This window comes from Phoenix dactylifera, chromosome 8 (genome assembly GCF_051530095.1).
Source record: "Phoenix dactylifera cultivar Ajwa chromosome 8, Ajwa_hap1_PhDact_Kaust_v1.1, whole genome shotgun sequence".
Classification (NCBI taxonomy): domain Eukaryota; kingdom Viridiplantae; phylum Streptophyta; class Magnoliopsida; order Arecales; family Arecaceae; genus Phoenix; species Phoenix dactylifera.
In genome coordinates, this window is record NC_143197.1 from 29,744,388 (window position 1) to 29,764,356 (window position 19,969).

The 19,969-nt window shown below is 37.3% G+C and overlaps 1 protein-coding gene across 2 annotated transcripts; it reads left to right on the top strand.

The window, feature by feature from the left end:
- The first annotated feature begins 3,051 nt into the window (after positions 1 to 3,051).
- Positions 3,052 to 12,956, top strand: POP4 (ribonuclease P family protein). 2 transcript variants are annotated; one of them, XM_008812938.6, is made up of 9 exons: positions 3,052 to 4,151; positions 4,269 to 4,307; positions 4,393 to 4,466; positions 4,589 to 4,851; positions 7,973 to 8,041; positions 8,221 to 8,279; positions 8,419 to 8,520; positions 12,178 to 12,321; positions 12,426 to 12,956. In XM_008812938.6, exons 1-8 carry the CDS (start codon positions 3,911 to 3,913, stop codon positions 12,303 to 12,305), a joined length of 975 nt encoding a protein of 324 aa, XP_008811160.3. In that variant the 5' UTR covers positions 3,052 to 3,910; the 3' UTR covers positions 12,306 to 12,321; positions 12,426 to 12,956. The 2 variants fall into 2 exon arrangements, with proteins under 2 accessions (XP_008811160.3, XP_088559603.1); XM_088703477.2 differs by lacking the exon at positions 8,419 to 8,520 and having other exon boundaries at positions 3,110 to 4,151.
- The last annotated feature ends 7,013 nt before the right edge of the window (positions 12,957 to 19,969 follow it).

Sequence of the window (19,969 nt, forward strand, 5' to 3'; positions counted from 1 at the left end):
GACCATCATTCAAAGTACCAGACATAATTGCATTCATTTTTGTGAGGACAGCAACATGTAAAAGCGTGGCAGTTGTTATAATCAGTTATTTTGCATGGAGATAAAAATATACCCCAACCACTGAGGTGGTAGCACTGTAGGAAGGAGACTTTGATTTCACCATAGTGATCCAGATTTGAAACGCGCGCGTTGATTAAATGTGGAGACCGGATGCCTCCCGTCTAATTTATCCGATGGAGTCGCTATCTGGTCTGCCAGTTGCTTAGGTGGTGCTAGTGTGACGTACTCACACATAGGATTTCCACGGATGGAGAGGGTATGAGTAAAATTTGTCTACTCGTATCGAACATTCTCCAATGAAAAAGGAGCTCAGTGAAGGTTGCTACGCGGGTGAGGTTCTCCTTATCCCCTCTTTTCTTTTTTTCAGCAATATATATATATATATACACCTCAATATCAGAAGTCAAAAATGTCATAGCTCATCTTTTCTGACTATATACAGCTCATATATATATATATATATATATAACTCATATATAGCTAACAATATAGCTTATACACAGCTAACATCCTCCCTCAAACTATAATATTAATGAATTGGTACACAAAGCCTGGCTATCACCCACATGACCCTCGTATACCTACATGCCTTGGATTATCGCAAGAGATTGGTTATGCGAGCTGAGAAATGAATAAATTAGGAGGCAACACTTAGTAAAATCTAATAATGAATAGCTATTCAAGAGAAAAATTAACTGCAATCTTTGAATTTTTAGTATCGTATCCTATCCATCATCCTTCAAGTTAAGTAAAGATCATTATTCTTCATTTCCTTTTTCATACAATCAATTTTTCAGTTTTTGCTTGGATGATCTAAGGTAAATTTTAAATAATTTGCTTAAGTTACTTGTTTGACAAAAGAAAATGTTCCTAGGTTTATCGATGGATTGAGTCAGATTCACTCTTCCTCTGTGAGAAGTGATGTTTTGCTATCTTTGCCTTTAGGTGTTTTAATATCAAATTATTTTCTTAAATTTTTAAAATATAAATTTTAAAGTTTTATCTTCAATAAAAATTTGTACAATCTCAATTTTTATTCAGATACATCATATTGCAAAATAGCATTGTCGTTTTTTCATTGTTATCATATATGTTTTTTTATTATAATGCTATCATAGCATCTTGATATTTGGTAGTGTAGTTATTATTTTGATATTATTAAATAGTACTTGTTAGGAAAAGGCTAGGTAATTATGAATATAATTATTGAATAATATTAAGTCGCACGGGACGCACCAAAGATTTACTACTGTATAATTATGATTGTAACTATAATGGATAATAATAGTTTTGGTGAGAATCAATTCTAATAGCTTGCTAAAGAAGCACTCAAGGATGCCCATAGGCATTTGGACCATATGCAAACACCAAGGTTGGCCAAATCAAAATTTTAGTTGGCAGAGAGCTATGAAAATTCTTTCGGCTACATGAACCATCAAAACTATTATTAGAACCAAAATTGAGATGCGCTGTATTTTAGGCTAGTTCAGAAGTATCGAAATAGCGAGATGCTCAAGTCTCTATCCTCTATTACAAACCATGGCAGAGACAAAGAAGTTCCATGAAACCATTTTCTAACCACCAAATTTGTGTATGATTTGTTGCAGTATGTGGGATCTCTTGCAAGTAACCCAAGATACCTCTTCTTCCCCTAGTTATTTTATTTTATTTTATTTTTTTAATGTGGATCTCCTTGTCCAGAGCAATTGAAAATGAATTTTGATGGGCCTATCCAAGCTTCCTCCTCCAAGGCTAGATTTACATTTTGTGATCATTTAGGACGAATTACTCACAACTATCATCATTATTCCTTCCACGAATTATATTTTATTTGTTGAGCTAGTTGGGGTATGGGCTGGTATCATGCATGCTATCCACAGTTTGGAAGGTAGTTCCATTTGGCTGCAGGGTGACTCATATATTTTTCTCTTTTGTATTGCGAGTGAATCAAGGATTTGGCATCCTTATCTTCTTTGCAACGATAGAGCTGCTTCAATTATTGTTTGCTTCAACTGTTGTTTCCTTCAACAAGACTACTAATGTTTTAGGAAGCGTAAACAAGTTGTTGACCTATTCGCTAATGGAGCTTGTAATCTTGGCACAGCCCAGCTTCAGACTGTACAAACCAGACTAGTCTCCTTTCTTCCTCTTACCCTATGCACTCCCTCGAGAAAAAAAAAGAAAAAAAAAACAATTGAGTGCAATGTAGTTGCAATTAGCTGCCAAAGGAACCACTTCTAACTAGTTGGATCTTTTAGTCTTGTCGGACCAATTTTATCTAGCGAGCAAGACACTCTATATGGTTCTGGTGCTAGATCAAGTTGTTAGTGACCGATTTGCAGCCAATCTCAATGGACTAAAGTCGGCAGAGCAAGCCGTTTTGTAGTCATGTCACATCCAACTCAAAAATTGGTTAAGTTTAACTTGCTCATTTACTAAGAAAATGGAGCTAGGCCACTTAAGTTTGGTTAATTTTAGCATGAAATGTGACCATAAAATTTATATTATATTGTATATAATTATTATTAAGATAAAATATTTTTATAGTTATTCATTATAAATTAGTGAAAATTATCTTGTAGCTATCTTGACTTTGCTTGTGTTCCATTTTAACTACATTCCAAAAGTTACATTTCTCTGCAATGTGATGATTCTTTCTATCAAGCTGTTGGTAAGAAATTCTGCCACATGATGATCATGCAATAATCAAAAAGTATTTTAAGAGTAAGATGGGGGGCATATTAGCCTCTTTCTCACGCCAAACTTGGCCTCAAATTAAAATATAATTATAAATTCAAATAAATGTTTTTCTATAAAAATTTCAAGTTTTTTAATACGTAAATTAACCCTAGTTCAGTATATAATTTAAATAAGCTAGCTCGAACTCGATTCAATTATAAGGCAAGTCGAGCTAGAACAGGCTACGCTTGACATCGGCTCGTTTACACCCATACGATGGATAATTATTCCGGTTATTCCCTAGATACGGTTACTAAATAAAAAAACCAAAAAAAAAAAAACAAAGAAACCCTAGACCGCGTCCTCTTCTAAGCATCCCGAGCGCAGCCTCCGCTCCTTCTCCCCGCCCCTCAACCCCGCCAACGCCGCCGGCCTCCGCCGCCTCTCCACCCGTGCCGCCACCACTCCCTCCACCTCTGCCGCCTCTCCACCCTCGCCGCTACCACCCCCTCTACCTCGGCCGTCCGCAACCGCTTCCTCTCCTTCTCCCTGCTCGTCGAGGCCGTCATCTTCCACCTCAAGGCCTCCGCTGTCCCCGTCCATCCGGGCCTCTCCCGCGACGACTCCCGCCTCCTCTACCTGGCCTCCCTCGCCACCGCCCGCCGCTCCTTCATCCCCATCGCGTGGCTCACCTGCTCCGGTTGCTCTGGCTGCCCCTCCTCCTCCTCCGCCCCGCCCTTTGATACCTCTCGCTCCACTACCTACCGCTCCGTCCCGGGCGGCGCTCCGACGTGCTCGCAGGTCCCGACCCCACCTACCCTGCCGGAACTGCCACCTGCGGCTTCAACCTCACCTACGGCTCCTCCTCCTTCCTCGCCGGACTCGCCCGGTGCTCCCTCTTCCTCGCTTCCGACGTCGTCCCCGGCTACACGTTCGACTGCCTCCAGGAGGCCGCCGGTCCTTCCGTACCCGCGCAGGCCGGGTCTCCGTTTAATTAGTTTTAAAGCTGAGGTGGAAGGCCTTGTCCACGTGGCGGGATGCTGTAGGCTCGGTGTACAGCTGAGCTGACGGGTCTAGGGAAGAATTTCTCCCTACGCGTCCGTGCCATAGGTTAATCACTGTATCAGTGTATATCTCCCGCGGAACACCGGAGACCTCTCCCACGGCTCCGATGGCCTCCCGAACGACGACGTCCCCGGCTCCCATGTCGGAGGGGAAGAAGCGCGCGCTTGCGGCACTGGATCGAAGGTTTAGCATCGAAGCCGAGCTTGTCCAAGAACGAGAACAGCGTCACGAGAGTAAGAAGAGGAAGCGAGCCCCCGAGGGAGAAAGGGAATCCGAGCAGCGGAAAGGAAAAGACAATGCCTCCCTCGTCTCCGCCGCGGCCCCAGATCCCTCCTCCTCCAAGCAAGGTCCGATTAGGTTTCTTTTTTCGATATTCTAATCAGTGATTTCGATTTTGAGTTCAAGATTGTCCCTTCGCGTGTTTGGATATAAACCTTAAGGTATTAGTTTTGAGTTATTCTCAGGGAATCTCGTCACTGGTCGAACTCCTCGGCGGGAGACTGGTAGATAAGTCTGGAATCCTTTTTCCTTCCTAAATTTTCTTTGCAATCTACGGAACAAAAGGTAAAACTTTTTAATGCTGTTTAGATGAAGAAGTACACCCTGTGTACTCGGAGCTTTCTGAGATGGTTCACGAGAGTTTGCTACAAGGTGTTTCCAAGGTGCCTGCAGTTGTTTTGGTGTATAAAGATTGGATTTTTTTGTTATTTATTAAAGTTTATCATTGTCATAGTCTTTTTTATTCAGATTTTGATATTTAGTTCATTTTTCTCTCTTATTGAAGACTACGAGTGGAGGGGACACTTTCAATAAAGTCGTCAATGATATTATTCGGAAAGGTGACGAGGGCAGTAAGTTTGCAAAAGGAATCAGAAGCCTAAAATTTGACAATTGGATTCTTCTTGATAACCTTGTGTCAAAGAGTAATGAAAGAGTGGAAGCGCGGGCAAAAGCTTTACAGAGCCACTCGAAACGGTCAAGGAAGCACATGTCCATGAGGCAACATAGAAAGTGTGGAACATTCGATCTGCCCAAGGAGTTCCATAAGTAAGTCCTGGTTGTAAGGATATTGCTGAGGCACTCTTTTGCCCTAGTTTTGTTTTGGCTGCCGAGAAATACGAGTTTTGCATATACATATGGATGTAACCTGTTCTATCAAATACTACTCACTTTTTTTGGTGCATCACATCTTGCATATTTAAAGGATCATAATACCATGTTTAATTTTACATACTTGTATTGACATTGCAAGCAAAACATAGAAATTGTAAAAAAAAAAAAATCTTGATTTCAAAATTTGAAATATGGCCAAGATGATCTGAAATTCATGCAATATGAAAATAGTGTTAAAAAGGGCCAAGGAAGTCAGGCCCTTGAGAAAAAGCTGCATCCTGAGAATTAATATCAAAATGCAAGCAAAGGCTGAGAAGCATCTAATAGTCTCTGATGCCTCATTATTTCCTGAGCAACTTGACCTTAAAAGATGGTAAGAAAGATAATTATAGACTAACAAAAATAGGAGAACATATAGGAATTTAGATCATATTAAAGGTTATCGATGCTAGTTTACATGTGAAGAACAGTGGGGTTACGGTAAAATGCAAAGCTTACTTTGATGATAAATATTTTGAAAAAGGAGAGCTTTGTGAGCATAAGTTACAGTGTTTATATGTATGGGCGATAAAAGTAGTGGAGATTTGACCAATCGTGTTAACAAAGTCAAAAGTGACTTTCAAGGATGAAAAAGAGGACAATTGAAGTATAAAGAATAATGGATTGAATATGTTGCATGGATTGACTTCCTGAAAAACAGGAGAATGCCATGAGAATGGTGGAAAAACATAGTATTTTGTTGTAAGAATAGACAATACCTATAACATTGCATGGATGATTAATAAATTGGTTTTATGGGTTTTGGTATGAATCTTTGGCCGATTAAAATGAAAAGTATTAGGGGAAGAGAAGGATGTATATGTGCTTTATTAATTGGGAAAGAGCTAGGTGTGGTTAAAAGAGAATTCCTTTGGTACCCAACAAGAAAAAAGGATATGAAATTGGTATTTTGATAATGTTTTAGACATCTAAGGACAAGTTTTTGACTAATCATGGAGTTTTTAATTGTAGCATGTCTTTCCTCAAGCGCAAGTCTTTGTCATTCACACTGTCGGAGCATACAAGCTGTTGCTATCCAAGATAAGGCTACTTGGCATATGATTTTGTAAATGATGAACTTTTCTTTATGAAAAAGCTTAGTGCAAAATCAAAGCCTTTTAGGTCATGAAGGATAAACTTAAGCATAAGTCTAATCACCAACGAGGTAAACCAAGTGCATGTTTTATGGAGAATATGAGAGGAGTTATAGCTGAATTAAAATTAATAAAAAAGATTTGAGCAGTCAAAATTGGAACATGTAAATGATGAATCATACAAGGTCTAGTGACATGGGAATGCCAAAATAAACTGGAAACAAGAGGAGAAAACAAAAGGTGGTAAGTAATGATTTGATGAAACTCTTTACTATATCAGAGTAGATGTTGAATAAGAAACAATAATGAGGTGGTTTATGCAGGCAATTCCAAATTGATATGATAAGGCTTTTCTTATATTTTCATTTTACCCCCGTTGGAATCCTATAACAATGTTCCTCGATATGATATAATCTGAACATAATGAGAGCATTTTATTTTTCTCCTTCACCTTTAGTTTACCAGCATCTTGTTGCATTATATTTATTTGAAAATGTCCTGTGTATAAATTGTATATATCCTTTAAAAAAATCCACTTATCTAGCAGCTAATTTTCAATTTAAATGTCTTGCAAACATGAGGTTTATCAATATCACTTTCAATAAGTGAGAGTTATAGTGCTATTTAATCTATGTCCATATTTAATACAGATGGAGGTTTAAAGATATTATCTCTGGGCAGTATCCTTTTAAAATAGTGTCTTGCCATATTAGGTGCCCTTTTAGTCAAGAGATTGTCATGGGGTCTTTTTTGTATATTATGATATGCTAGATTTGCTTTATGTAATTTGCAAATATGATAGTGCATAAAGAGTTTATGATTGCTGCATATCTGTTTATGTGAGGATCCTTGCGGGTGTGTATTTAGTCCCTTATTGGTTATTTGCCGAGAAGATCTTGGATACTTATACATGACTAAGGAATCCAAAAAATATCTTCCGGCTAGCCTTTTTGGGTGAGGTCCTCGGTTGTTTGTTTGTATGCTAATTGGTTTTATAACTGTCCACATAATACGCACATGCACATTAGCTGTAATATCAAGGCAAAATTAATAAATTGTAACTGATTTGAGCGGGGATGTTACTTTGTAGATGTTGCATCAATTACTATTCTAAAAAGACAAATTCAAGAACCAAAGCAAAACCCTCGGGTTCTCTCCGGTGAAGATATATTGCACACATTCTAAGTTTCTAAATGGCTTGAAATTTGGTCATGAATAGTGTGGTGGAAAAAAAAGGCGGCCCAGTGCATGAGGCTCCTGCCGCTGCAAGGTCTATGAAGCATGAGGCTTTTGTCATAGTGGAGTAAACTTTTCACTGCTTCGAGGTTCACCCTCTTATGAATGATATGAAGTACAGACATAAAAATGATCACGGGTAAAAGGAAGCATGCTGATTACTTTTACAAGATATCTAAACTTTTTGCTCCCTCCTTCTCTTGCCATATGTTTTGTAAGCAGTGACTTTAGTACATTAAGACTCTTAATTGCTTGCTTTTAACAAAGTCTCTTATCCTTGCTTTGATCTGAGCTATGAAGAGTGGTTGGATCTTACGATCATGGTTTGACCTGATCATGATCATAACAATCTCTTTGTGAGAAAATCAATGCAACATTTTCTGCAGAGCTGCCTCGAATTAATTTTTGGTTGTACGTGCGAAGAAAGTGAACCAACACCCCAGACCCTTCCCCTGCTCCACCCTGAATTAGTAGATTTGGATTCCTCCACCTGATAATTGTGGGCAGTCTAGAGAATTATATGTTAAACATATTTTGAGATATGATTCATGAGTTACCCTGGCATTGAACTACTGTTATTAATTTATACTGTAAATAGATATTCTTTACTCTTGTCAGTCTTGTGGCTTAAATTGTCTTTTAATTCTCTTCTTGTTTTCTTTTAACGCATTGGATATTCATTGCAGCTTCGATCTCTTCAAACCAATGCATGAAATGTGGAAATACTATATCATCGAGCTTCTAAAAGAAACAGGGTGTGGTTTCTTTTACATTTTCTGCGGATTTTGTGGTTCATAAGTTTATTTTACTTTTGATTCCTTCACGTTTATTGGTCTTGTTAGCATTTTGAATTTTTGATACTATCTTGTGGATATCAAATACTATATTACTAGGGTGATGCTGATTTTTTTTGGCTATTCTGGATCGATTCTAGGAAAAAGCAGTTAGCTGAGTGCCTTCTCATGGCAGACTTACATGGTGCATTTTTTCTAGGTAATTCATCGTATATTCTATACTACAATTCCATTTTTCGAACTTTCTATTGCTCTCATGTGCTTGAATGTTCCATTAGCTGTACATTTTTCATTCTAGTTTATTCATGCATGAGAGTATTGTCGCTATGTTTTTGTAGTTGTTGAATGTAAAACAACTGCCTTCAAGGGTGTACATGGTATCATGATTCGTGAGACTGCAGAGACCTTTGGGATAATTACACAAGATAATAAATTTCGAGGTATTTCCTTAACAATATTGAGTGTCAGAAAGTATTTATTATTATGTTCTTTTTGCATATGTAATGCGTACTCATGCAAGCAGGTATTCCTTTCAGAGGTTAGCCTTGCAATTGCTCTCTAATAGCAACTTTTGGATATACTGTTGATGGTCTTCTGTAGTATCATTGGCTTATCTGTCTTCGTCTTTCCTGTTGTTGGCGGGAAAACTTAGTAATATTGTGAAGGAAAAGACAAGTGTAGTAAGAATGTTAAGGGTTACTTCGTGGCTGAATATCTTCTATCTTGCAATGCAACCCTTACAACCTGATCTATATCAATGCTTATTTATTTTCCTGATCCAGTATTTCATCTTTCATGATTGCCTCGCCTTGTTAACATGAGTTACATGAATAAATGACTGATCAACTCTAGTATGTCAAGTACTACAAATTTTTACCTTGAGTAAAAACAAATTTTATTGCTGTATGTGTCAATTGCACATTCAACTAATAATTTCTAATAACCAGTATTTCAGCATGAGGAATAAAACCATGAAAAATACTTTTCCAGCATAAAGAAACAGCAGACTCTTAAAACTATGTCCATCATCTCTCCACTTTCATGGGTCATGCTGATCCATCTCCTTATACTACTATTTGCGCCTTGATATCTTGGAGAATTCAGCAGTAATGCTCTTACATAGCAAGACCGTGTTGTTTTTTGGCTTATTAGCATGAGGAATCTTTTTTAAAGAAAGTGGAATTTAACATTTATGTATGGTTACTAATTGCTTTCATCTGCTAATGTTATTTCACATTCTATCTGTCATTTTCATCTATTACTACAAACTCCCAGATCGTTTCCATAGTTCCACCTTGAGTGAAAGATCTATGATGCCCACTTTCTGCTTTGTGTCTTGTCATTCTGTCACTATTTTACCTTAGTCAGCCTATGCACTGCTGAATTCATCTGATGTAAAGACGTTCAAAACAAGCAGGCCTCCTGCTTAAATCTGACCTCAGGAGGGAATCCTGTCTCAACAAGAAGGCTTCATAATGTGTTTTTACATCATGTCTAAAGACCTGAAAATTATTTTGTTCTGGGTTCTATCTCATGAGTTTTAGTTAACATAAAACGATTGAGGTTATATATAGTAGTTATGAAAATGGTGCCACATTGTAGATGGACTTTCCGAAGCAGCTCGTTCAGTCTCTGTCTCAGTCGAAGGAGAAGTCTAAGTCACCTTTCTTTGACATCTCTCTACGTCTTTCGTAACAAAGCGAATGAGTAATCGAATGCCCTACCCCTGGAGAAATAAGGAAAGCATGGATCCATTTTCCATATTCAATATTGGGTACCTGTTCATGAAATTAGACAAGCCACTGAAGTTAAACCATCATAAGATCTCATATTTAAGTTCAGATGATTTACATGTTCCATTTGTTCATATGGAAAATTTTCATGCCTGTCATTGCCTTAGACAAGTTCTGAATTGTTTGTGTTGCAGAAGTTTATCCTATTTCTTTCCAACTTCTAATCAGTAAATATGGATTTCAGAATACTCTACATATCAAATGAGAGTACTCTACATATCAATCGTTACTTCTACATCTAGCTATTTGTGTAGTTGTGGGGATCATCTCTTTAGCAGCTAAAAGTTTCTATGCAGGGTAAAACACCTGCTTCTGAAAGTTTTTGGAGCCTGGCTTCTGCGCAGGCTTCCCTAGTGCCTCTTGACTCAAAATTTTTGAAGTGACTATGATAGCCAGGTTCATTCCACATCCTGATGATGAAGTGACTGTCATAATTATGAGAATGTGAAGTATGGCATCTGTCAGATGATATTTCAATAACGGTGGACCAGGTCATTTCTTTCTGGTTAAGAAACTTATATATGATTTGAATTCGTCCTATGAATATACCCCTCTCCAGTCTCAAAACGGGAATCAGAGTTGTGTACTAGGGCTGACAGGATGTCCTCTTGGGTGGTGAATGCTATTAACAATATTGTTGGGTCAGATACATGAAACTTCTGGTTCAGTGATTTATTCATGCAGTAAAGCTAATATCATGATGCTCTGGAGCATGTTGAAACCTCACCATGTTTTGCTGAACTTATTTATTCAACAAGTCTTGTCGTTTACTGACTCGACTTTGATCTTTCCATGGTTGAGCATATTTTGTTAGTATTCAATACCTTTTGCCCATTACCCTACTACTATTCTCTTCTAACAGCATCTGACTAAATAAACAAATGATCTTGAAATGGTGATCTACCCCTTTATTTGGCAATCATGATTGAAGATATTTCTTTAGCTTTTGCAACCAAAATGGATACATGTTATATATTGGAAGTGAAAATAATTTTTTCAATAGCTGTGTGCAGTGCAGTTCCTTACTATTCTACTGCCTATTTCTTTCAGTTAGAGATGGGTAAAACCTAGAGTGTTAGGTTTATGTGGTTTTAAGCATTGTACTAAATGAATTTACTATTGTATGTTCAGTATTTTTTTCATTTTATGAGTAGAAGTGTATGCGCACACATCTGGCTATGTAATCCATTAAGTAAGACCCAAATTTTATATTTCCATATAATAACTCAAAACCATTCTAAAGTCACGATATGAGACATAGGAATGAAATTTAATGATAGGCTTCCCTACGATTCATCAATTATAAATTCAAATTTCTTCTTTTCATAGTATCAACAAATAGATGGTAGGTTCCTTTGTGATTCATTAATTGTATTAAGATCCAAATTCTGTATTTCCATATAGTGACCCCAGAATGCCTCATTGATTACTATATGAAACATGAAAAATGAATTTTGATGATTTGTACCTCTATAGTTCCTTGATTATAATAGGGTTTTATAAACACACAATTTCATTTTATGTTCAATGACTAACAGAGGAACCTACAAGAGATCTATTATGTGGTCATGGTACAGAACATGGGAAATGAAATTTCATGTAGGTTTCTCTATTATTCATTGATTATATTAAGTCCCAAATTTGTGTTTCCATATAGTGATCACTTAACTATTTTGTGGTCACTACATCAAAAATGGAAGTTGAAATTTGATATCAGGTGCCTATGTAGTTCTTTCATTATAATAAAGCCAAATTTCGTGTTTCTATATAGTGAAATACCATTCCTTCTATATGGGAAATGAAATACCATAACAGGTCCCTCTATGATTTACATATTCAAGTCTACAAAACAGAGCAGGAATAATTGATAATTCCTTCTACAGGTGCAAGTAACGCGAACAACATTATTTTTCTAACATCAAGTGGGGCATGGCAGGGTCCTTATCTAGTTTGTCTGGAATTTTGTGATAATATTTCATACTAAGGCATATATGTTGATTATTTTACCTTATCCTTTTCTGTTGACATGTCATGTTGTTACTCTATGCCATACTTGCTATGTTACTATATATTGATATCTCTATGTTGCCTGGTGGCTTTTGACATAGTAGTTACAGAATATATTTGTGCATATCCAAAAACTATATCTTAAATACTTCAGGTCAGATAAAGAGGTCTCTGATGAATTGTTCTTTTCATATGTGTATGTTTGATATCATTGAGCAATTAGGCATTCTTGCATCATCTCTCTTGGACCAATTGCAGACATTCGTATATGATGGTTGATATCTATTGGATTTACAGTTGTTCCGAAAGTGGGTTCTGTATTCATATTTCAAGCTGGCTGCTGGAAGATTACATTGTATGGAGACAAATTTTCTAAAAAAATTTTGGAGGATGATAAATCTCTGAAGCATCGAAAAACATTTTGACAAGATGAGATAGAAGGTCGTCAATTTGGCTATAAAACTTCTGTTCTTTTTCTGAAAGCTATAAATATTGCATAATTTTTGTAAGCATAACTTTATTAAGCTTGGCATCATTTTCTTCAGATACTGGAACAGCCTCATCATGCTGCTTTACTTCCTGTCCGGTGGTTGATAGAAGACCCCAATCTGAACCAGCTCTTGGGTCACTTCTAGATTGCCCTTTCTATCTTAGAGGTGGATCAAGGTCTTCCCTCGGGCTTGGAGAAAAATGGGATATGTTGCATTTGGACCACTTCTAGATACAGTTACTGGTTGCAAAATACATTAGCAATGAATCTTTTGAATTTTGAACATCTGACTCATTTATTGGTTGCTTGAGTGTGATTTCTGGCATTTGGCTTCCATGGAGCTGTTGGTGTTGCTGCATTTTTTTTGTTGATCCGGCTGATCCAGTCCAAATGTACGGTAGGACACCATGGAAATATGATATCTGTTGGATGGTGGTGTACCTGAATTTAAAAATGGTGGTGTACCATTTTCTTGCCTAGTTCTTGAGTAGTTTTTCCCACAAAGTAGAAAGTTTGCTGTCGGTTTCCTCGCTTGTATGACAAAAAGATTTTTATGACACTAATGAAAGTGAGTTCTCATTCTCTAGTCCCAGATATCTTTTCTCTTGATACATGGCCTCAGTGTTTTGAGTAATTGGCGAACTGAGAAATCTGCACCATGGAAATATGAGATCTGCTGTATGGTTATGTTCCTGAATTCATAAGTTTGCTATGTCTTGGTTATTGCTGAAGGGTCGTGTTGGCTGCATTTCCTTACCTGATTCTGGACTAATTTTTCCAACATATGGCAAGTAGAGTTCTGTTGCAGGTTTCCTCACTTGTATGACGGAGGATTTTAATCACACTATGAAAATGAGTTCTCATTACTCGTCCCAGGTGTCTTTTGTCTTGATCCATGGCCTCAAGTAATTGATGAACAGAGAAATCTCAGACTTGAAGTCACATGGTTTCTGGATGATCCTATGGGGTCAGGTAGACCTTTTTAGCTGCATTGACGATGGATGAATTTAGTGACTTATGTTATATGACCTTCTTTCTTCAAGCCTTTTATTTTATTATTTAATTTTTGCATTCAAATATGGGTGTTTAGATTTGCTCAAATTGGCTTAGTAGATTTTGCTTTGAGGGGCTCAGAAAATGTTCGTTTTATCTCTAAAAAAGATTGTTGCTGGATTGAATTTATTCTTTCCATTGAAAATAAAAAATAATAACCTGTTAGAACTTGTTTGGAAATTTATGCTTGACTTAAATAAAGTATACATTTTCAATGTTAAATCTATTGTTATTATATAGTTAACTGTCAAGTGTTTATCATTCATGATTTATTTTTTGTAGCATGTATCGGATGCTGTAAATCTATCAAAGCATTGGTATTTGGTTGTTTAGGTTGATTAACTCTTCGGATGTAATATTTGTTTCTCGATGGATGCCCATAGCCAACCTGATCTTTCATGGTGTGGAACAAAAATTGGACCCAAGATCTCAATGAGTATGTCTGGGTTTAGCCTGGATCCCACCCGATCTGTTAGCACCCCTAGTTTGAAGATGAAATTTTTGATATCTAATTTTGTATTGATTATGTTGGAGACGAACTTAAAGGGGTAAAATATTATTTTCCATTCTATTTTAGAATATTATTTTAGATATATTAGTTAAATATTTATCAATAATGCATGATAACAAAATTATAAAATGAAGATATAATTATGTGCGCCAAGAAGTAAGACATGCATGAAAAATTATTTTATATTAAGTTCCAAAATTTTAGTTATAAAAAAGACATAATCAATTTCTTAATATCTTATTTCCACGCTTGATGTAATAAAAATATCTACGAAATAAAGAAGGAAAATGAAGAAATCAATGACCTTATAATCATTCTGTTCCCTTGACTTCATTAATTTTTCCTTTTATCTATTTCCTTTATATTTTTTGAGAAAAATCACATGAGACCAACAAGCAATCTCTCATGTTTCTTTAAGGAAAAATTGTACAGTGAAAGAGGTTTTCTTTTGAATGTTGCTGGCTATAAGAAGGGAAAATGCATTAAAAACTAATGGATCTGCTAAAATTTATATGATAGTGATAGAAAAATATTAGAAATCCGAAGTTTATGTTGAGAAGGCGACTCGGAATAATTCTAAAATTCTCCACCATTTTTTTTGTTTTCTTTTTATTATTTTCTTTCCATCTCCATGGTCACGGCTTTATGGGAATATAATATTATTGTTATCAGATTATTACAATATTATTATAATAGTTATAATATTTATAATAATAAATAATATTTGATTTTATTTTATCATAATGTATCGTAATATAATATAATATTGTTATATAATAATATGATATATTTTTTAATAATACATAATAGTATATATTAATTCTTGGCTGGCAATTTCATACTCAATTACCCTCCGTGCCAACATAGTGTGCGCCGCATAGAGTCGGGATCTTCTGTGATACACTCTCTTTAGAATCAATTAGCTCTTTCTGAACCATAATAGAATACTGCCGTTGATGCACAAAAATTTCACACTTATCGGAATCGGATCAATTGATTCAATTTCTAATAGCTTCGGGAGATGAATTTGAGCATGTCCGTACATTATTATTTCATATGGTTTTACTACCTAGATCAGGTTGTTGCCTTATTGGTTTATGAGGAAACATCGATGCAGCATGCAAACCAGTCTCTGCACGACACATGTCAGAGTCCCATGGTGCCGAAGACCAGTTGATCTTGTTCATTATATCAAATCCATGGCATCCACGACCTCCATCAATCTCCTCACAAGATGAGGAAGGTGTTTTTTAAAATGCTCCATGCCATCACTCAATAAAAATACCTAGTTATCAATTCTCGTCAATCTTATAATGGCTTTATCCCCACCAGCTCCTTCTGTGGACGATAAAACACCACCGTTCCGGTTCCTTGGTGGCTTCGTGTGAACATGAAGTAGATACTTTCCTGGAAGGAAACAGTAAGTCCAATGAAGTGCCTGACCAGCAACATCACTTTCCGTAAGTCACCTCACTTTGTTTCTTTTCTCGATGCCTCCCCGTTTTGCCTTCACTTTGTATTCGTCCACCCAGCTTTCCCGCACAATAAGCCAAAACGAAAAAGATAAGATTCCAGAAAGAGTAGGTGGAACGAGTGAATACTGGTGGCGGGCGAAGGTAGGAGACGTGCTTGGCGGGCTGACGGCGACGGGATATCCATCTTTTCGGCCGGGAGAAATCTCGTCCACAGCGTGCGCGAGCCCTCCACGCGCATCCTGCGAGGGGCTATCCCGGCCGCCCAGGTGGACTTCCAACCTCTCGTCTCTTTCTTTGTTTCCATGAGGAATCCCATGACGACGGAGGACCGGCCGGAAAATACTCGTACTTTTGCCGTGTAGTACAGCTGTCATAATAAAATTTTCTGGATCCCTCCGTTTGGCCAAGATTATCTCATCCTAGGAAGTGATCAACTTTTTTAAGTTGTAGGGTAGTTTACACTAATGAAACTAATATTGTACCTTCCTGAGCTCGCTGTGAACTTTTTCCAGATGAGGAAACGAGCGCAGGAGTAAGGCTGCAAATGGGTCGGATTGACCCGGGATCCGACCCAGCCCGACTCGCGTAGACCCGATCCGACCCCGAATTTTAGGACCCGTGGGTCCGGATCAGGTCTTAAAATTGGATCCGAATCATATTCTGGGTCGGGTCTGGGTTTACCGAATGGATCTGACCCGACCCGAATGGACCCGAAGAGAGAAAGAGAGAGGAAGAAAAAGTAAAAGAGAGTTTTTTTTTCTTTTTTTTGTGTGGGTCGTGGCACTATTGGTCCGTCAGGATTCTTTTTTGGTCTATTATACTGTTGATACCTCTGGGTCGTGTCTCGGTAGCTGGCTTTTTTTTTTTTTTTCTTCGATTTTTTGGTTTCTGTTTTTTTTAACTTTTACAAGGAGGAAGTGAGGGAACACTGATCTGAATATGGGTCATGTGCCGGTTTTCTGCAATGGAATTGGATTTTGGAAGAAGGTCTGGGATTTTTTTTGTCCTCGTGAGAGGGGAGCTCGAACACATCAAGTTCCGTCCAATCAGTCATATGGACAAAAAATAGTGTGATATGAAATTTGGCTTGTAGACCGACTCAGTAAGTCGGGGTCATCTGTTCTGACTGGAGATCAATTGCAAGTCTTTCAAGTCATGGGTCACCCAGCACCTCATAATTATGATATAACCAAATTAGATTTGCCCAAATTCATTTCCAAAAATATAAAAAAATTGGATCCGATGCGGACCCGAACCCAATCCGACTCGGACCCGATCCAGACCCAACTCGGACCCGACCCGACATCGGGTCTGGGTCCAAAATTAGGATCCGAAAAAAAAATCGGGTCGGATCGGGGTCACCCAGGATCCGACCCGACCCGACCCATTTGCACCCCTACGCTGGGGGTTCTTCTACAACTAGGGAGATAAAAAAAGTTCTATGTTTTTTCTTAGCCTGATTAAGATTGATTGGCTAATCGATTTGTTTCCCTCTATCCAGCATCTACTGGTTTTGATGTCTCTTTTTAATCTCGGTAGTATGGAAAGTTATGTTTCCTGATGCTAGTTTAAAACTTTGGCGTATCATATATGGTTCACCAACTTCAGTCTATGTATTCTTTTTTTGATGAAGAGGGAGGAAGGACCACCCGTATATTATTAAAAGAAAAAAGTGTTCAAAGGGGGGATGTTACAAGGGCTCTTGATTTGTTACTTTTGCACGACTCAATCTCCCTTGCACGAGTATTGAAATCAGCGTAAAAAATTGTTTAAACGGATAGTTATATTATTATGTTTCGTATTTCTCTTATATGATGGTCACGGAAATCTCTTGGTTATCTATATTTATATTATCGTTGTGTAAGGCAAATTTGGTTATCCCTTCAGCACTCTCTTCTCTGAGAAGAGAAACTGGGTTAATGTACGTAGATGTGAAAATACTTGCACCAAAGCAATAATTTATATCTGATTAGAGTCTAATTTATGTGCTTGTTCTTCATCTCCTGTGACTTCAAAATTTCCAACACGGCATAACCATAAAATGATTCACCACTATCCATGCTTGTTATCGTATGCATTGTGCATGTCAAGGTTCAGTGGTCTTCCACAGCCTCTTATATGCAAAAGAAGTGATACACCACAGCTTATCTAATAGAATCTAACCCACAACTCAAGCGAGTCTATTTTTGGAGCTCGTATTTTGATTCCAAATACCAAAACCCTCACTCTCCCAGAAACTTTAACTTTTGCATGTAGATGCTCGCATATTTGTGCATATGATTTATTTAGTAAGGAGCATTTTCTTGAGGGATATGGTTCCATCAATCAAGATAGATTACGATTAAATTGAGTAATACACTATATATTTTAATTTATGTATCTCTTTAGTTATCATTGATGGAAGTGTGCGAGGCTGAAGTGGTGGAGTTGAATTCATGATAAAAGGCCTGATCTCATCCTTCATGGTGGCCGGGAGGGGGGTGTCATCTATACGATATCACAGTCCATGTTACTGAATTGAGAAGGGCATGGTGAGGAATTAAATATGCTACTATAATCCTTTGGGCCAATTACATTATTCTAAAGGGGCATTCTAGTAGGGTTGTGAATTAGATGAGAAATCATAATTGCTCTACAGGCATCCATCCACTTTGGATGGATGTATAGAGAATGGCTCAAATCTTGCAGGTTTCGAAATGGCTCATGTATTCAGAGAGAAAAATAGTGCCTTCGGTGAATCATGTGCAGTAAGCGAATTGGTTTTTGACTCCATTCTAGCTTGGGAAAATTTTATATTCGGACGCCTAGGAATGTACATATTTATACAAGGGAGATATGACCCACCTGTTTTATCAAAAAAAAAAAAAAGGAAAGTGCGTAGACAGAGGCTGCATTATTTTTAAAAAAAAAGAAAGTGTAATTTTAAGGGACTGAAAGAAATCAAAAGTATCATGCATTCCATGATATTATAGTTGAGTATCCAAATTAAGTGTTTGATAAACATTTAACAAAATTTTATATTATATAATAGGGTGGATATATATTAGCTTCTTCCTTTAATGGTAGATTCTGTGAGTATATGCATGCTTTTTCCCCGTATCACTTGGCTAATTCTCTCCTCTCCTATCTTTTAGAGTTTGGTAGGTCTCAAAGTCTTAACCATCACAGAATTTCGTTTTGGTCACGTCAAGTTGGATATTCCAAAGAGATAAGTATAATGTGCCCAATGGTCTCTTGCATATAATAGTTCAATATGAAGATAATATTCATTTTATTTAAGAGAAAAGAAAAAAGCACATTGAATGATGATCTGGTTGACTAGTTTTAACATATTTTCACACAAGATTTTCTCGCCCTGTCATCAAGTAGTTAGCATGATTGAGACTAGATGATAAATTACTCTTAATCACTTAGACATTACAAATTAGCTATGATTTCAACAACACACAAAACTTGCAACGTGTCATATGAACAACATCAAATGTGTTTTGCGCAAATCAAGGCCTCTAGCTGCATACGACAACCAAAAGAATCCCTATTAGTGAGAATCATCAGATCATTGGTGCGAGCAACTATTCACAATCTAAACCATTTACGTCTAATATTTTCACTGAGAGACAAAACATGTACAACCCAAACCAGATTCATCCGTCGACATGGTAATCCCTTCTTATCCATACCATTCAACTTATCCTTTTCACTATTTTGGCATCAATTTTTCCTCCTCAATTCATTTTATGATTACTCTCGAAAAAATCACGCAAAAGATTCGGAACTATTTGGCGTTTTCAATTTATTTCTGAACTTTAATTTACTACAATCAGATCATCGAATTTTTAAATTCGTTCAATTCCTTCCGACTACCCAGACAGAATTATCATATGGTGTCACATGACCAGCTTATACAGCAAAAGAAGATAATGTCTCATACGACATCATGTGACAATTCCGTCATGATAGCCAGACGAAATTCATGAACAGGTCTGAATTGAACGAGTTTAAAAGCTCGATGACCTAATTGCACTAAATTAAAGTTAAGAAAAAAAATAAAAATCTCCAAATAGTTAGGACTTTTTGGCATGATTATTTTTTAATTTTATATTCAATACCAATTTCTATACACATCTACCAATAATTATATGTAAAACAGATATTAGCTATGTATAGCAACAGAAAAAACTAAATGCAAAATACTTGCCCGATGTGCAAGTAAACAGCTACGATATCAGCTGAATTAAGAAAAGGCCTTTGGAAACTCAAAAGATGACCGGAGCTGGCAGGGCGCATATTTTCCAAGACCCCCGAATCAACTGAAAGATACAGCCGTGACTCGTGAGGAGACCACGAGCCCTCCACACGCTTATCCAACCCCATCAATCCACACCGTCCACGTTTCAGCCAAGACCTAATCAACTGAAAGATACTGCCGTGCGGAGACCACGAGCCTTCCACACGCATATCCAACCCCATCAATCCACGCCGTCCACGTGTCACCCATCCAGACCTCCAACAATCCCTCGGCCGCCTCTTTCGGCCTTTCCTTCTCTCTATATCTACCCT